The sequence below is a fragment of the Triturus cristatus genome, chromosome 4_2 (genome assembly GCF_964204655.1).
Source record: "Triturus cristatus chromosome 4_2, aTriCri1.1, whole genome shotgun sequence".
Classification (NCBI taxonomy): domain Eukaryota; kingdom Metazoa; phylum Chordata; class Amphibia; order Caudata; family Salamandridae; genus Triturus; species Triturus cristatus.
The window spans coordinates 226964007-226982131 of record NC_140586.1 but is presented as its reverse complement, the minus strand read 5'-3'; the positions used below and the strand labels follow the sequence as shown (position 1 = coordinate 226982131).

Genomic DNA, 18125 nt, shown 5'->3' with positions numbered 1-18125 from the left:
TATGTTTTTACCTTCTTCCACAAGGTGGGAGGCTCTTTGGCGGTACTCTTCAGGGAGGTGTTTGACCAGTTCCCTCATCTCGTCCCAGTGCTGGTACTGGTGTCGATTGAGAAGCGCATTGGAGTTCGCCATGTGCCAGTGCATTGCGGCGTTCCTTTCGACCTTTCTCCCAGTGAGGTCCATCCTCCTGCTTTCCTTATCGGGGGTGGCCCCGAGGTCGCTGGCACGTTGGCCCTTCTCCTGGCCATGGAAGCGATGATGGAGTCGGCCGTGACCGCTCCCTTGATGTAAGGCGGGTCCAGGGAGGAGTGCTTGTACTTCTTCTCCGTCCTGGGTGTGATGGACCGGCATGTTGCAGGTTCCTTAAATGCCTCCTTTCCTTGGTTCATTACACTTTGGAGCATGGGAAGGACCTGGCTCCTCGTCTGAATGGGGAGCAGAGTCTCGAGAAGGAAATCAGCTTTCGGTTTCTCCTCGTCCAGTTTTACCCCAAAGGCTGCTGCAGCACTCCTGACGACCATATTGTACACCCCGATGTCGTCGGGCGGCGAAGGCCTCGAAGGATACGTGTCCACGGGCTCTTCGGGATTTTCGGCGTCGATGTCTTGCCATTCCAGCTCGTGAGTGGTTGATGGCGCCGAGCCGTAGAACGACTGCTGGTCGTCTTCCTCGTCTTTATAGAAGGGGCCTTCTTCCTCCTTCTCAGGATCTCTCGGCAACCCTTCGGCGTCAAATTCGTCCTGTTCCTCAATCTCGACGACGTCAGTCGACGGAGTCGTTGGAATTCTGAATTGTTTCATTTTGGCGTCGAACTCCTTCTTCCTCTGAAGGATGCTCTCCATCTCCGCCTCGAGCCTTCTCTTCTTTTTCTCCATCTCGGAGATGCTTTCGACGTTGACCGCAGGTCTTTGACGGAGCTTGCGTCGACGCTGGCTTGTCTTTCTGCGTCGAACGTTTCGTGGGCTATCTTCGACGAACTCTGCCTTTCGACGTCTTTCGGCACCAGGGAGTCCTTTTCGCAGGATCCGCTCGGCCTTTTGTCCATGGATCCACCCTTGGTCGTCGAAATTTTCGGCGCCGGTGCTCCTTTTGAGGACTTTGATTTTCGAGAGTCACTCTCAGGTTTTTGAGGCCCTTTCGGGGGTTTTGAACTCGACGATTCTCTTACCTCTTCAGGCGTTTTCTTGTCGGTCTCTACGACCGTGAAGCTTTCAGGTCCCTCGGCGACGTTGTCCTCATCGTCGGTGGAGAGGCCCAGATCGTAAAGCGACTGGGCCGTACCCTTGCCTTCCATGCTGAAGTTGGCTCTTCTCTGGCGTTCTCTCACCCAGAGCGTCTTCGGCGCGAAAGCTGAACAGGCGTTGCAGTCCTTGCTCGGGTGGTCGATCGGTAGGCAAAGGTTGCAGACCGGATGCTGGTCCTTCTGCGCGAACTTGTGGTGGCAGTTAGTGCAGAATTTGAATGGTGTCTTGTCCATTGCGCTCAGAGCCTCTGAGTGCGCATTTTCCAAGGGCGTCGAAAAAAAATTGTGAAAACTCTTCCTTCTTCACGTCCCGGATGTAAGTTATTCCTCTCTGTGTGATCAGTAGTTCTTTCCTCGACGAAACTCGCGTTTTCTCCTTCTTCCTTCGATTGAAATCCTGGAGCTTCTCGATGACGATCCAGAACCAACGGCGGAAAAAAGAATCTGAAGATGGTGCCCCAAAGGTGGGACTTCCGCAGGAAGCACGACGACGTCACGAGAGGTGCACCAAATGAACCCACAAAGGAAAGACTACGAATCCGGACCCAACCACCAGATCGCGGAATAATGCACAGCATAGTGAATCCAGAAAGATTCACGCTGCAAAATGTGCGAGACCTGACTTGACCAGAGACAAAATGTATGGCAAAATCTGATGAGTAGCAGAAGAAAAAGGATGAATGTTCTGTTGCCGGCACCATAGGCAGAAACGTTTCCATTTTGAACGATAGGTCTTATTCGTACTTGGTGCGCGGGCCTGAGCTAGCACCTCTCTACATTCTTGAGGGATATTCAAGCCCTGAAATTCTCTGTGCTCAGGAGCCACGCAGTCAACTGCAGAGAGCTTGGGTCTTGATGTACCACTTGGCCCTGGGACATTGTCAATAGAGAAGGAATTGGACGCAGGTGAATTGGGTGATCCTGGGACAGCAAGAGAAGCTCTGTAAACCAAAACTGGCGGGGTCACGCTGGTGCCACTAGAATCATCTTGCAGGGTTCTGCTTTGAGCTTCCTGAGTTGCCATGGGATTAGAGGAATTGGAGGAAAGGCGTAAACAAAGGCGCCGGACCAGACCATCGAAAGCGCATTCTCCAATGATCCCTGATGGTGTTCCCTGCTTGCGTAGGACTGGCATTTCCTGTTTTTCTGGAGTGGCAAACAGGTCTATGGAGGGCCTGCCCCAAAGATTGAAAACTCTCTCCAGAGTGAGCTGACCCAATTCCCACTCGTGGCTCACAGATTTGAGACGACTTAGCGTATCCGCTGTCTTGTTGAGGGCACCTGGAGGATGTTCCGCCGAAAGTAAAATTTGGTGACGGATAATCCACTCCCAAATCTCCTGTGCCTCCTTGGACAGCAGAAGAGACCTTGTTCCACCCTGCTTGTTCACGTAATGCATGGCCGTCGTGTTGTCTGTACGGACCAGGACGGTGGAATTCCGAATCCTCGGAAGGAAAGCCTGTAAAGCTAAACAAATTGCTTTTAGCTCCAGTAGGTTGATGTGGAGAAGACGTTGCTCGGGCCACCAGCGGCCGCTTACTTGAAGGTCTTGCAAGACCGCTCCCCAGCCTTCAAGAGAGGCATATGTGGCGAGTATCAACGGAGCTGGGGTGACTGTGAAGGTGAGACCCTTTGAGATATTGTCTTTGACCATCCACCATCTGGCTGACTCTTTCATAAGAGGAGTGACGAGTACTTTGTCGTCGAAAGAGCCATCTGCCTGGTGCTAGTGCAAATCCAATTGCTCTTGGAGCGGGCGCATACGAAGTCTGCAATACGGAATCAAGGAATGCAGGATGAGATGAATCCTAGAAGCGATTTGCATAGGCGAACTGACAGAAACGGTCTTGTTTGCAAAAGACGGGCGGAGGTGATCAGTCTTTGTTGTCTTTCCTCTGATGGAAAAGCTTTGCAACAAGCTGTGTCCACCCTTGCCCCCAGGAACTTGGACGACCTGGAAGGACAGAGGACTGACTTGTCTTTGTTGAGTTGAAGTCTCAGATGGCTGAAAAGTCGAGTGCAGCTTTCGACTGCTTTTGAGGCTGCTTGAGAAGAAGGAGCTTTCACCAACTAGTCGTCAAGATAAGGAAAAACCTCAAGCGATTGTTTCCTGAGAAACGATGCGACTGGGGCCAAGACCTTCTTGAATATCCGCAGAGCGGACGTTAGTCCGAAAGGCAGGACCTTGAATTGAAAGTAGCTCTTGGCTACTGTAAAGCGTAAAAACCTTCTGTGGGCCGGGTGGATGGGAACAATGGAAGTATGCGTCCTCAAGATCCAGAGTGGCCATGTAATCCCCTGGATTGAGAAGCCTCAAAATGTCCTGTAGTGATACCATCCGAAACAAGAGTTTTATGAGATAAGTGTTGAGCTCCCTCAGGTCTAAAATTGGGCGCCATTTGTCTACGGTCTTGCGAATGAGCAAGAACAGGAATAGAATCCTTAGCCTCGTTGGGACAGAGGTACTGGCTCAATCGCCCCTTTGAGAAGTAGTTGGTAAGCTTCTAGCCGTAGAAGGTGCAGATGTTTGGATTCGGTGGTGCGAGGGGCTCTGGATGGTGGCTGGTGTTGAAACTCCAGTGTATGGCCAAAACGGATGATATTGAGGACCCACCGGTCTGATGTTATGAGATTACAGTTGTGGAGGTATTGTGATATCCTGCCCCCCCCCCCCCACTGGTGTCACAGGGGGCGAAGGAACAGTAGACAGAGCCGGGAAGCCGCTATTGGCGCTTAGAGGAATCCCTCCCCTGGCGCCCTTGTCTTCTTCTAGAGGGTAGGCGAGAAAAAGACAACGATTGGCCCAGTCTTTGAGAATACTGGGGCCTGTAAGACTGAGATTGTTGCGAATAGGAGAACAGCGCTGCTGCTGGTATCCACCTCTATATGAAGAAAAACCTCTTCCCCTCGCACCACGGAAATGTACTTTGAGGTAATGCAAAGTCCCAAGGGACTTCGCTTTCTCAGTGTCCTTTTCTATCTCCTGCAACGCATCGTCCACATGCTTTCCAAATAGCATCTCACCATCGAACGGCAGATCTAGTATTTTATTTTGGACTTCCGTGCTAAACCAGGTGGCCTGAAGCCAGCCCTGCCGCCTAAGGACGGCAGCACCTGCCAAAGAGCGAAAAGCAGTGGTAGCAATGTCCATTGAGCAATCTATAATTTCTGAAGAACGCTCTCCTTCCTCCAGGATTTTCTTTGCGTCAGCCTTCACTCCCTCAGGTAGCTGGTCCAAATACGAAGATAAATCGCACCACATCTGGCGATCATAAAGTCCCAGAATCGCCAAGGCATCAGCCGGCCTGACCAGGAGGCTGGACATAGAGGAGAACCTTTTACCAACATTATCAAGGCGCCTACCCTCATTATCCGGTGGTGTGGTGAGGGGCGCCAACAGATTCTTCGACTTCCTTTGGGCCGCTTGAGAAATTACTGAGTCCGGTTTCGGTTGGCTAACCAGACAAGCAGGGCTATCTTCTGGAGCTTTGTACTTTTTCTCCAGTCGAGGAAGAACAGGCATGACAGTAGCTGGAGATTTCATTACTTTAATCCCCTCATTCCAGACAAGGTCCACAATTGGAATAGAATGGACAGACTTTTTATAAGGCTCTTTAAAAATCATAAAGAAAACATTCCGACTGGACTGATGGTATGCGAAGATCGAAACGTTTGGATGCCCTTTCCATTAAATTGTGAAAGCCCCCTATATCTGCTGGAGGAGAATCCGCAGGGAGATGGAGAAGCAAGTGCCGGAATTACATAGTCATCCCATTCCCTAACTGGATCTGGGACTGAGAGTGCGCGCTGGTCATCATCCGATAAGTCATCATTAAGTTTGACCAAATTCTGTTGAGGTTCCATTGGATCCTGAACCGGAGCTTGTGGAAGCAGAGGAAGAACCGGAGCAGAAGGTTGTGGCAGAGGTGGAGGCACTTGCACAGACTGTTGACCTGAAGATTGAGATGGAAATCTTTTCCTATAATCCAGCAACATGAGTTGTAAATCAGAAATCAGTGAAGCCGGCATAGCCACCATGCCCTGCTGCGATTGTTCCTGCCTAGTTTGCAGCAGATATTATCCTTGGTCTTCATAGTAGTCCTCAGAATCCGAGTCCTGATACTTGACATGTAATTGGGATGGACTATATGCATCCCCAAAAGGTCCCTCATCTTCATCTGAAAACTCCTCCTCCAAAAGGAGTGCTGGAGGTAGCGGTGTCACTCTACGAGGAGAAGTAATCTCCGGTGTAATCTGGTACCTTTTTATTGAAATTGCCACACTTTGAATCGTCGGCGACGGAACCATAGTCGACGAAGGAATGATAGTCGATGGAATCGTCGTCGAGACAGTCGTTAGTATTATACTGTAAGCTGTAGATGTCGACGTAGTCATCCTCGTAGACATCGAGGTAGTCATCACCGTCGACGACATGGAAACTTGCATTTTAGGTTGCAGCGTCGACGAAGGTACTGGAGACGACGAAGCTCTCGTCGACGAGCCAGTCGACGGAGCTGAAATAGACGTCGATGGATTTTGAGACGCCGTTGTCGACGTACCTGATGCTGTCGTTGTCGACGTGCGGATTTTCTTGTCAGCTTTCCTCTCAACAGGACGGAAGATGTTTTTTTTTAATAGTCTTGGCTTCTCAGCAGGTGGAGGTGAAACCAAAGGCCCAAAACTCGCCTTCTTAAAAGAATGTGCCTCAGAAACCAGTCCTTCCCTCTACTTTACATCTCGGTGAGGAGATTTGATGGGACTGCGCCTGTCAGACCTATCGGAGGTCTTTTGTAAGGCTTTGGCAGGGGGGTCAGAAGAAGGTGAAGACCTAACCCTCTTTTGAGATCTCCTCGAAGATGTTGCAGAGGAGGCATCATCACTGTCACTTGAAACCGGGTCTTTTCGTGACTTTAACTTTTGCAACCAGGTGAGCAAACGTCCCTCCGGTCTCTCAAGGTCTTTGAAGAGAAGGTACTACAGATCTAGCAGTCGGTGGCCTTGTGGTCAGGGTACAAAACAATAAATACAGTCCTTATGTTTGTCCTCCACATAAAGCCTCTTCTTTGAACAAGTAGCACAGGCTTTGAATAAAGCCTTTTTCTCCTTGTCAGACATCCTGAAGAACGCTGAAGAGAAAAACAGTTGAAAACACAGTAGAAGAGCAATCTGTGCAGAGCTCAGTGGAGACTCACTTGCACAACGTGCGGTAGAAAATCTGAGGCTGAGGTTCTCTCAGGAGGGTTCTATGGGGTGAGGCTAATCTGATTGGTTGTTGTATTGTTTTGGTCTCTTTTACAAAAAGAGGTGGATATGCTACAAAATTAGATGAGGCCTCAGCCTTTCTTTCTCTTTTGTACCTACTGCTATGGTATTTTTTATTTACCGGGGCTCCCATTCCGACGACGGGGAATGATACAAGCTATGGGAATCTATGAAAGTTCCAATACTGGAGTAATCTTCAGGCTGCAAAACTACGCCTACTGGTCGTTAACCATTTAATTCTGCAGCATGAATCCTTTGCTGAATTCACATGCTGTGCATTGTTTTTATCTTTTGTCGCCCTATTTGGGAAGGGTATGCCCAGATGTAGGTCCCGTGTTCGATTCAAGCTAGCCTGGCTGATGAGGGGTGATACCCCCAAAAGCGGTCCCAGGATGTCAGTTTCCGGTCCTGGGAGGACCTGGCTTGGCAGTTCAGGTTGGACTGTTCTCATGGGGAGCAGGGCCAAGACTGATTTGCATATGGCTGGATCTAATCTGGGGTTACATAGCGAGCAAAATAATGATGGATTAAACCCAGATCTGTGATGGGGGGGGAGGAGGGGGGGGGGGGGGGGGAGTGTTTGAAAAGTTTCAACACTCCGTCCATCATTTTAAGTTGTGATGTTGCTGTGCTTCCTGGTAACAGCGCTTTATCGTTTGCACTATCCATCTTATGCTAGTGCCCTTTGCTACTGGTAATCCTTTGTTTGAATCTGCAACAGATATGAACAACTGTTTATCCCTTCTGATCGCCTTTGTTCTTTCCAGGAAGTACATACCCGCCCAGCGGGTATCCAGTATGTGCAAGGATCTTTCAGCCCGAGTTTTTGGGTGTTGAAAAAACGCTGGAAGATTAATAGTTAGATTTGCGTGGAACTGTGATAGTATTTTGAGGAGGAAGGTAACACACTGGTGTTGGTGCTGATCTGGGCGGATGAACTAGCCTGTTCGCCCCCTCAATAACTGGTGTTGTGAAGAGGCTTCTTCCTAGGTGCCCTCTTGTGCAGGCTACTATTGCAGCCAAGTGTACCTTTAGCGAGGCGTATGTTAGGCTGCCGGCTAGAGTGTGTTTGAGGTATCAGACTACTCTAGTGTCCCTCACTCTGCAGTGGAACAGCTCCTTATTGCTGCACTACAGAACGTGTCTCTGCCATTTCGCTGAGTAGCGTCCTTGTGTACTCACCCTTATTGCCTCTTAGGGATTCTGCACATACACAGAGCTATGTGCAGGAAACCAGGACCTCGGTGTGTAGTGGTGTACAAGAAAACCCACCTTGGTGCCCAGAACCCCAATACGACTGGCTATAGTGTCTCATTCGTTCTCCGTACTACAGCTAAGCTACCAATGATTAGACATCCTAGAACATGTCACTTCGATCCTCTCAGGAATCACGGGAACAAGAACGCTCTTTCGTTCAACCACTCATACTTGTCCACAACGTGAGTAAACAGTGACAGTATTGTTTAAAATGTTTATTTTAACTAACGTGCTCTATAATGCAGTACATGAGCCAATACTAGCAGCAAAATGCATAAAAACAATATAATCAGCATCGTTACAATTCCATAAAGCACAAAAGGGGAAACCATATTATAAGGACAGTGGAAACAGGACTACAGCGCCTTACCACCCTCCCCGTACTTAGAGCTAGTTCATTATAATTATAGAAGACCTGTGAGCTTTGTCAGGGGGGATCCCATACCTCCACGTTTAGATGCAAGGATTTACATCTCAGGACAAGCACAGCTCTTCTTCTCTGGAATGATTTTCTCCAAGTGCCTATTTATGCATGTAATGCCATATTAAAAAGCACCAGAGTTTCAGTAGTGCAGCTGTGTTCTATGTTATGTCTATGGGCGTGGGACTAACCAAGTGAATCAACAGCATACATTGTTTTTCGATCTTAAACACGCTGTGCAGAAGAGGAGCACAGTGTACAGCTAAATGTGTGAAAGGCAGACAGATCGCATGTGAAAAAGCACAAGCCGAATATTTACGAGAACAGAGCCATGTAGGAACTCGTGCAAAAAGCGGCAAAATGGCGGCCAAGCACATACTAACTTATGCTAACTTAATGTCCGCAGGTAATTCTATGTCCTCACTACACATTAACCGCTTTGGAAGGTTCCGGTGCCCAAACTATGTCCTCAGGAGCCAGGCCACCAGACTCAAGGATAACGTCCGGAAGGTGGACTCTTCCCCTTAGCATGGCAAGAAGGTTGTGCCTTGTCAGTAGCTTTATGTTCCCCTGTGCTATCTCCACCAGGTCAGAGAACTACATTTATAATGCCCAGTGTGGGAGATATGAGGACTATCATCATGTGCGATTGTTTGCCCTTGCTTATGACCAGGGATATGAGGGGAATTGGTGGACAAGTGTATGCAAATGTCCCCGACTAGTCTTTCAACAGGACATTCCCCTAGGAGAAGTGGTGTGAGTGCCTGGACGCAAAGACTTGGCAGTTAGAATTTGCTGATGTTGCAATAAGGCTGATCTCAGATGTGCATAAAGAGCTCCTGGAGCACCTGTCCCTTTAGTTCCCATTCATGTGATAAGGATGCTTGTCTGTCTCTGTTTTGCACTCCTAGCACGTGTATTGTTATTGGTTATTCTTCTCTGAACGGCTAATGTGCATATTTCAAGGCTAGTTTAGACAGCACATTTAACTTTGTTCCTTCTTGCTTGTTCAGAAAGATCATCATAGTTTTGTTATCTGTCTGCATTTGTACGGTTTTCTCCTTCGCATCTGTCTGAAAGGCCTTAGGACTATGAAGACAAGTCTTTCGCTCCAGGATGTGTTCCTAATGGATAATTTCCTCTGCTCTTCACAGTCCTCTGATTTTCAGGCCTTCCATGTGCGCTCCTCAGCCCATGTGGGATGAGTCTGTGGTTATTGCCATAGGGTTGGCTGTGTGAAGGGTCTACCCACCATTATTTTCTTTGTGTTTCACCATTTCAGCTCTTCTTGCACTGTTTGCACTACTATCACTACATCCTCCCAACTCCTTGTTGCCTGTGACCATTGGTTCTGGATCCACTTTTGGATGGGTCTCATGTGCAACTCATGTGCAACTTGCATGTGTTATTAGGGAAACACAGGAGGCCATCATTCCCATCATTTTCCCCACAGACCTCACGTCAGACTGCACCTTGAAGTAGCAGTGAGCTTTCTCTGTGATTGCTTGTACCCTCTTTAGGTTAGGGAATGCTTTCGCCTCCACTGTGTTGATCTTTGCTCCCAGAAAAATATTTTCCTTTTTGGTCTTGTGGATGATTTCTATAGCTTGATTGTGAAACTCAGCATGTGGAGGGTGTCCGTGACAGTTCTAATGTTCTTCTTGCATTAGTGGGAGGAGTTTGCTTTTACTAGCCAGTTGTCCAGGTATGGATATACCTGAAACCCCTTACTTCTTAGGTAGGCAGCCACTGTAGCCAGGCATTTTGTGAATACCCTTCGTGCCGACTTGATCCTGAATGGGAGCACTCTGAATTGGTAGTCGTTTTGGTTGACGACAAACCGTAGTTATTTCTTGAGCTTGTGGTTGACTGGAATATGTAGGTAGGCGTCCTTTAAGTCTATAGTTACCATGTAGTCCTTTTTCAGTAGCCACAGGTGTATATTTTATAGCAAAAAAAGGTTCAGAATTAGTCTGAGCGACTGTCTGGTTTTGGGACGAGGAAGATGGTGGAGTCGTTTCCTCGGCTGATTAGTTCTGTTGGCTCTCCTCTACTGCCCTTTCTTCCAAGAGGTCCTTCACATCGCATTCTAGGCAGCATCCCTCTTCTTTTGAGGGCGCCCGCTTGGTTGGTTTTACTCCTGGGGGTGTTTTAGGAGTTCTATGCAATATCCGTATTGGACAATGTTGAGGATCCACTTGTCTAATGTGACTCTCATCCACTCCTGGATGAAGGCCTTTATCCAACCCCCACTGGTGATGCATGGGGCGGGGGGCTGGTCCACAGAGTCACTTGGATGAGGAACTGGCACCTCTGGGGAGAAGTAGTCTTTCTCTAACTCAAAAGGGGTGGCATATTCTCTGCAGCTGTAACTATTGTGCAGCTGGTGGTTGCTGGTCAGTGAGGTGGTAAGAAACATGTGGTACCACACCCTGGAAGTATCCCCTTCTGGCTGGTCTTCTCAAAGATTGCTCTTCTGCATGGGTGCCTTTGAACTGCAACGCTCCATTGGCCTTGGCTGGGTTGTCGTTTTTCAACTGCTGGAATTCTTCATCCATTGCTGTGCCGCTCAGGTGTTCTACAGTAAAGGGAGTGTGAACAATGCTTGCACCTCACCTTTGAACCCACACACCTGCAGCCAGACGGTCTTCTGGCGATGGTTTGCCTTCTTCCAATAGGTTGTCTGCCTACTTTTGGAACTGGTCTGTAGGTGCTTCATGAGCATTCCCATGTCTTCCCAATGCCGATAGGCCTAATGGTTTCGGAGGACGTTGGGAGTCTGCTATCCTTCCCTGTTTTGCAGCTCCTCTCACCATTTTGCATACTACCATCTCCACTCTCTTGCTCACTATTCTCGGGTAGGGTAGAACACTTGTAGAAGTGGAAATGTTGGCTCTGTTCCTTGCCGTCGCCATGATTATGGAGTCTGCATTGCCTCTAATATATAGTGGGTCTTTGGAGGAGTGTTTATACTTTTTCTCCACTCTGGGTCAGAGCCTTGCAGGCTGCCGGCTCTCTGAAAGCCTCCCTTCAATGGTCCAGGACATGGATAACATTGGGAGATATTGGTTCCTGCTCTGTTAGGACGCCGGTTTTGAAGAGGAAGCATGTCTCTGCCCCTTTCTCTTCGAATTCTACTCCATACCTTTCAGTTGCCCTTTTCACCACTAAGTTGTAAGTGCATATATTGTCTAGAGGGGATGGCCTTGAAAGGTAGGAGTCAATTCCCTCTTCAGGCGAGTCTGCTTCGATGGAAAGAGGCTCTGGTCGTCGACCTCTTCGCCAATGAAGAAAATGTCCTGTTCTTCTTCTTCTTGTGGCAATGGTGCTGTCGGTGTGTTTAGTTAAATCTCCTCTGGTTCTTCTCCACTCTGTTCTGCCAAAATCTTAGAAGGAATTGGAAATTCCCTAAGGGATGCCTTGAAGTCTTTCGTCTTTTGAAGGATCGCGGCCATTTCGGCCTCAAGGCCCCTTTTCTTTGAACATAGTACCTTTTCAGCAGCGATCGTGGTCTTTGTAGTCAGGACCTCAAGGTATACTAGTTCCTTCGCCCTCTCGCTTGTTGATTTACATCAAACGCTTCTCCGTGTGGGGACCTCCACAGGTATCGTTGCGTCAGGATCTGTGGGGTTCTTTGTGTTTTGATTTCCCTCATTGATGAATATTTCAGCGCATGATAGTGTTTCAGGACTTTGAATCCGTCAACTTGAGGTCGGCTCCCCCCTGCTTTTTCCCTCTTGATAAACAAGGTATTTTTCGGGGGTCTCCTTCCTTATGTTACTTTAAGGGACCGGGTGCCATCTCTAAGACCTTTCGCTCTGCAGCCAACTTTTCGGCTTATGCTGCGTCGGTGCCCCCGTTGTCCTCTTCCTCCGACAGCCCAAGCACAAGAGATGAGCTCACATTTTGCACCTGCATGATGGGGTAGTGTCTGCTCCTTAGCTTTTGAGCTTAACTCCATGAAGGCCTCGCAGCTTTCGGTGTTATGATCCCTGGGTAAGCAAAGGTTACATGCCTGATGGATGTCCTACTGGGCATATTTGTGGTGGCACTCGGGACAGACCTAAAGTGAGCGTTTTCCATTTCCCTTTGCAAATCAGTTGTCCAGTGGATGAATTCTCCAATCGCATGGTCGCCCTTCCCCACACTGCAACTACTTTTCGGTGCTAGTAGGTGTTTTTTGGTTCTTTGCCTTTTTTCTTCCACAGATTACCCTGGAGGTGGATATTCTTTCTCCGTCCTAGACAATCCGTGGAATTCTTTCCTTTGGCGTCTGCAGAGATTTGGCTGATACGGTCAGACCTAATGGCTGAAAAAAGGATCTGAAGATGGAGACCATGCAAAATGAGATGGTTACATATTCTGCGACCCCAAATCATCAAGAAACCAACACGGACAGAGGTCACCGAGGAGAAAAAATAATCTTAAGATGGCGACTATGCACAGAGGCTTCCAGGGCCCACATATGAGGTCACAGGAGAACGGGCATAGCACCAAATGGCCATCAACAGTGTCCAGTAGTTACAAGAAGAAACCAAAATGGACAAAGAGGACTCAAAACATTCCAGACCTAACCGCTAGATGGTGAAATAATGCACAGTGCTGGCATTAACAGAACTAACATGGAAAAAGACGCTATACTGCAGTAGCAGTATCACAGCCACACACAGGAGCGCTACTGCGATAAGAGAAATCGCACACAGGAAGAGGGGACAAAGCTGGGTGATAAAACCTAAAGCAGTGTGCATGAGGGACATGGGACTAATAACAGTATTCATGTATGAGCTAAGGAACAAGTCTAGCCCAACAGAAAGAGTACAACCCAGAGGGTTGGAAGGTTCAACCACTAGCACACAATTGAGGGAGACAGCAGTCTTGGATCTATTGCTGGCCTCAAGCCGGGGGGCCTGGACCTGACCTCACTACATTTACAGTACTGCGCTGATTGAGAGATCTTGCCAGGCTGTGGGTTTTGGAACTCGCAATGCAATCTGGGGTAGGGGGAGAAACTAAACTGAAGGTGAGGCCAGTAAAATAAATCTGCTACCTTCAGAAGTAAACTGTGCTACATATCCACCGTTGCTGATCTCCAAGGGTGGAAGTGCTTCAAAGACTGGAAGAGGAATGGAGATCCTGTCAGCTCCAGGACCAGAGGAATACCATGGCATACACAGGCATTTTTAGAACAGGAATGAATCAGGAGAACAATGAGCATGTCAGTCATCATTAGGGCTAGGTACTTCAGGGGACGGGCACACATTTAGATTATTGCCTCTAAGGCTGCAGCTCTTCAGGCAAAAGGTACAGGGCTGTAAAATGTGTCACTTCTAGAGCTGAATAGGGTATGTGAAATGGTACAAGGTTGCAAACCCTTTCACCTATAGTGCTTTATGATATCAGGTGATTTGTTTAGGGATGCATAGTTTGTCACCTCTAGGAGTTGTGGACGAGTGGGACTAGCACCAGGATACAGAATGCCTCAGCTATAGGGCTTGGCATGGATAAATATGCCAGTGACCTATATGACGAAAATAGCTCATAGGACTGGCCCAGGGATACAGTGCATGACACCTTTAAAACTAAATCCCTTGGGAGACTGAAACATGGATATAGAGCCTTTCACTTCCACCTTACAGGATATATAAATAAATAAATATATATACATACACACCCACCCTACGGGGGGGGGGAGGGAGAGGGAGAGAGAGAGAGGGAGGGAGAGGGAGAGAGAGAGTGCGTGTGTGTATGTGTGTGTGTGTGTGACTGCCTAGAGACTGGCATGGATGGACAGTCACTTCTAGAAGTGAATGGATTCATGAAGATGATCACTCTAAGGCATATAGATCTGGCAGTTCTTGGGAGTAACAGGGGAGGCAAAGGTGTGGATGGGGTTTGCACATGGGTGATATGGCCATCCTTCCTGCTACATGATAGCTAGCACAAAACACACTCACCTAAGCAGACAAGAGTCCGTTGATTGCAGCTTTCACTTCCCAAGGTGATCAAAGGGTGCACTGGCCTGTGAGTGGAGACAGAAGGCATTAACACCACCAACAGGACAAGGATGCCAGTGCCTCTTGTGAAATGCAGAGGTCTTAACACCAACACTTCCATTCCACACACAGTCGTGTACAATATCAAATTGTCCACCGTCCAACTGGGTAAGATGCTTCAGTGAGCACACATGGTGCTCGTATGCAGTATCATAATGTGCTCCCTCAACACAACTGCTATTACCCGCTGCCAAAAATACAGAGATTCACTTCTAGTCACCTGCGATGCAGAGATTCGGGACACTTCCTGTCGTCCAGTGAGGTCTGAAGAGGAGACATTGGCTGGTGCTCCACGGTGTAACCGCATGCTCACCTTACGCTCCCTGTCTACCCGTGAAATGGCACGAGGTGACGTGTTTCCTGCAAAGGAAGGGGCAAGAGTCAGAATGCCAAACAACAATGCACTGAATACAACATGAAGTATACATCGCTCCTCCATCAGCTTGCAGTAGAAATAGTAAGTTTGTTTTCTAACTAGTGAACTGTAGATAACTAAAATAAGGAACATGTTACTTGCCTGTAACATGCTTTGTACCATGCTGGTTTTACTTTCAAATAATTATTGAATTTTACCTTGTACTTGAGCCAGAAACATTTTCCAAGACGGCAATACTAAGTAAAACAGAAGACAAATGTTTGACAAGTTCATGGATTCTGCACATTTGGTTGACATTCCCTTATAGCCCACTTTCTTGTAGCTAGAGGAGGTGGGGGGACACAAATGCAAGAGGTCATGGCCATTCTCCATGCCTTTCATAGGAGTGACAGTGCACTGACAGGGAGTTAGAGGATGTACTACTGTGCAGCACAGCCTTACCTGCACCTCCATAGAAAAGTTACCGGGCAGAGAACGAGGACGACCTATTCTGGTAGGAGTACATAGTTCTGATGAAGGACAAAGGCAATCTTCTCAATCTGTAGAAGACTCTTTGGTCTCAACCTGCAAAAGACTTATTGGCGCACTTTGGTAAAGGAACCATTTCGATCCAGAGGCTTGAAATAATTTGTTTTCAGACAACTTCCCAGCCAAGTTTGTCTTTCAAGGTTTAATGGAAAGCCAGATAGCTGGGGTCACCCACTTCTGCAATATCCATCATCACAGCAGGCTTCACTCTGTACCTCACAGCCTAACTAACCAGTGTCTGCTTTTATCTAAATGAGGGAGTCCATCACCTGTGAAAGACATGGAGGGACATGGAGATGGCCACAGCTATTATCTGCTTGAACGTTTGCAACTATGATCACAGCAAGCCAGCATTAAAAGTGTGAAACTGGCTCCCTGTGAAAGAAAGATAAAGTTTAAAGGTCCTCTGCATTGTCCATATAGGATACTGGTGGAAAGGCCTACCTAAGCCTCCCACTACATACCACCTACACCCACCACTCCAGGATGGAACACCTCTTAATCCAATGTAACATCAAATGGTAGAAGCATGAAGGTATATCCTTAGAAGACCAGGCTGCCAACTATGGAAAGCCTGTGAAAAGCATTTAAAAACTGAACCAAACTAAAAGCAGAGCTACGGAAATCAGAGCTCTTTCAAGCTGCCTACATCTGACCTGCACACAAGAGGAGGTTGCAGTTGTATTTTATCATGACACTTGTAGAATGCTTACTACCCCTATGTGGGCACTAAAGCAGTTGTTTACTCAGGTAGCAAACAGCACTATGTTGGCGTATGGTTCGAAGAGTTTGGTCTTGGATTTGGGATTATATGGGAAGTGTTGTATGGTGTTAGACAGATAGACGTCTATTTTTATAAGAGGAGTTATGCTGGCAGTACTGATTAGCTCTTGAGGTCCCAATAATGTGTTTGTAGTTTATCTTTTATGTTCTCAATCAGATTTCCTATGCTGGTTATGGTAGGAGGTTATCTGCACATCTTAAGCATCTGCGTGTGTGGGGGTGGGGTGGGGCTTATTTAATCAGGTTTGTGTAGCCTGCATCTATGCCATCCAGCTGCCACAAAGGTTCCACATGTCCTTTCATATATGAAATGCCTGTCCTGTGGGTGACGCACAAGTTACTACTTGTGTAACGATATATCTGTAAGAGACATTAGTTAGTGATAGATTCCTTACCTTAGAAAATTCCCCAGGCGTCAGTCTGGATCTGGAAAGTTTTCTGCTTAGCAGTACCCCAGCGCGCCAGTAAGTGGCACCGTGCAGCACCACGCCCGTCACTGGCGTCGTGCGCGCCGGTATGACGTCACGGAGGCTACTTAGGCGCCACCCATGCGCGCTGACGTCAGTTCTGTACACAACCTTCTGTGCCGAAACGCAGAGCAATGCGAGAAGTGGACCTTTGGTGCAAAAAACTAGGGCCCTAAAAGGGGATGACCTGAACCCTAGTAATCAGTTCGCAGAAAGGGGAGGATGGGTGGGGCGGTAAGGAATCTATCACTAACTAATGTCTCTTACAGATATATTGTTACACAAGTAGTAACTTGTGCATCTGAAAGAGACACGTTAGTGATAGATTCCTTACCTTAGAATAGATACCCCAGCAATACCAACCCCGGTGGTGAGTCTGCGAACAAGATTACACCAGAAAGTTACGGAGCACAGAACGGCCAAAGAAGCAGTCTCTCCGGACCGACTGTCATGGCAGTAGTGCTTGGTAAATGTGTGCAGCGATGCCCACGTAGCTGCCTGACAAATATTCTGCAAGGGGACACCGCGTCCCAAGGCAGTAGTGGCTGCAGTTGCCCTGGTCGAATGGGCACACAGTCCCACAGGAGGCTCCTTCTTGGCCAAGGAGAAACAGGCTTTGATGCACAGAACCACCCACTGGGAGATGGTCCGTTTGTGCACCGCCCGACCTCTTTTGGCGCCCATGTAGCCAACAAAGAGCTGATCATCCACCCGGAACTGCTGTATATGCTGCAGATAGAATGCGATCGCACATTTTGGGTCCAGACGGTGGAGCCGCTCCTCTTCCCTTGAAGGATGTGGAAAAAAGGTGGGCAAAGTGATGGTCTGCCCGATGTGGAAGGGCGTGACGACCTTTGGCAACAAAGAAGGACGTGTCCTCAGAACCACCTTGTCTGGAGGAACAGAAAGGAAAGGAGGTTTGGAAGAAAGAGCCTGGAGCTCACTCACTCTCCTGGCAGAGGTGAAAGCTACCAGCAAAGCAGTCTTGAGAGTAAGACGATGTAAGGGACCGTTATGAAGGGGCTCAAAGGGGAGCGCACATCAGAAAAGTCAAGACATGATTCAAGTCCCACTGAGGCATTATGAAGGGCACAAGTGGGAACACATGCGTAATGCCCTTAAAAAAACGGTTAACAACCGGGGACTTGAAGAGAAGGCTGATCTGGAAGCCGTAGAAAGGCAGAGATGGCCGAAAGATAACCTTTAACAGTGCCCAGAGCAGAGCCCTGCTGGGCCAAAGAGAGAAGGAACAGAAGAACCTCAGAAAGAGGGGCAGAAAGGGGATCCACAGTCTTAGCTGTGCATCATGCCATAAATCTGTTCCACCTACAGGCGTACACCGTTTTAGTGGAGGCACGCCTGGCTGCCAGGATGACATCACAGACTTCGGGAGGAAGATCGAAAGGTGTCAACTGTTGCTGCTCAATATCCAAGCATGGAGGTGGAGGCTGGACAGGTTCGGGTGGAGGACCATCCCCTACTGCTGCGACAGAAGATTCTCCCGAAGAGACAGACTGATCGGGGGAACGATGCTCATACTGAGTAACTCCGGATACCATACTCTTCGAGCCCAGTCCGGAGCCACAAGAATAACCTGGACCCGGTCGCGCCTGATCTTCAGCACTCTGGGCAGAAGTGGTATAGGCGGAAAGGCGTACAACAGACCGCAGCTACACGAGTGCCGCCTTGGAAATTCCAACGTGCAGAACTGATGACATTACGCGTTCTCTTCGGT

The 18125-nt window shown here is 48.2% G+C and overlaps 1 protein-coding gene across 2 annotated transcripts in view; it reads right to left on the bottom strand.

The window, feature by feature from the left end:
* CSNK1E (casein kinase 1 epsilon) overlaps positions 1-18125 on the bottom strand; it is a 182877-nt gene that overhangs the window by 22051 nt on the left and 142701 nt on the right. For both annotated transcript variants that reach the window (XM_085601309.1, XM_085601310.1), the window contains exons 9-10: positions 14457-14596; positions 14138-14202 (exon numbers count right to left, since the gene is read on the bottom strand). In XM_085601309.1, the coding sequence (XP_085457435.1) occupies positions 14170-14202; positions 14457-14596 (173 nt within the window). In that variant the 3' untranslated portion in view covers positions 14138-14169. The remainder of the gene's footprint in view (positions 1-14137; positions 14203-14456; positions 14597-18125) is intronic.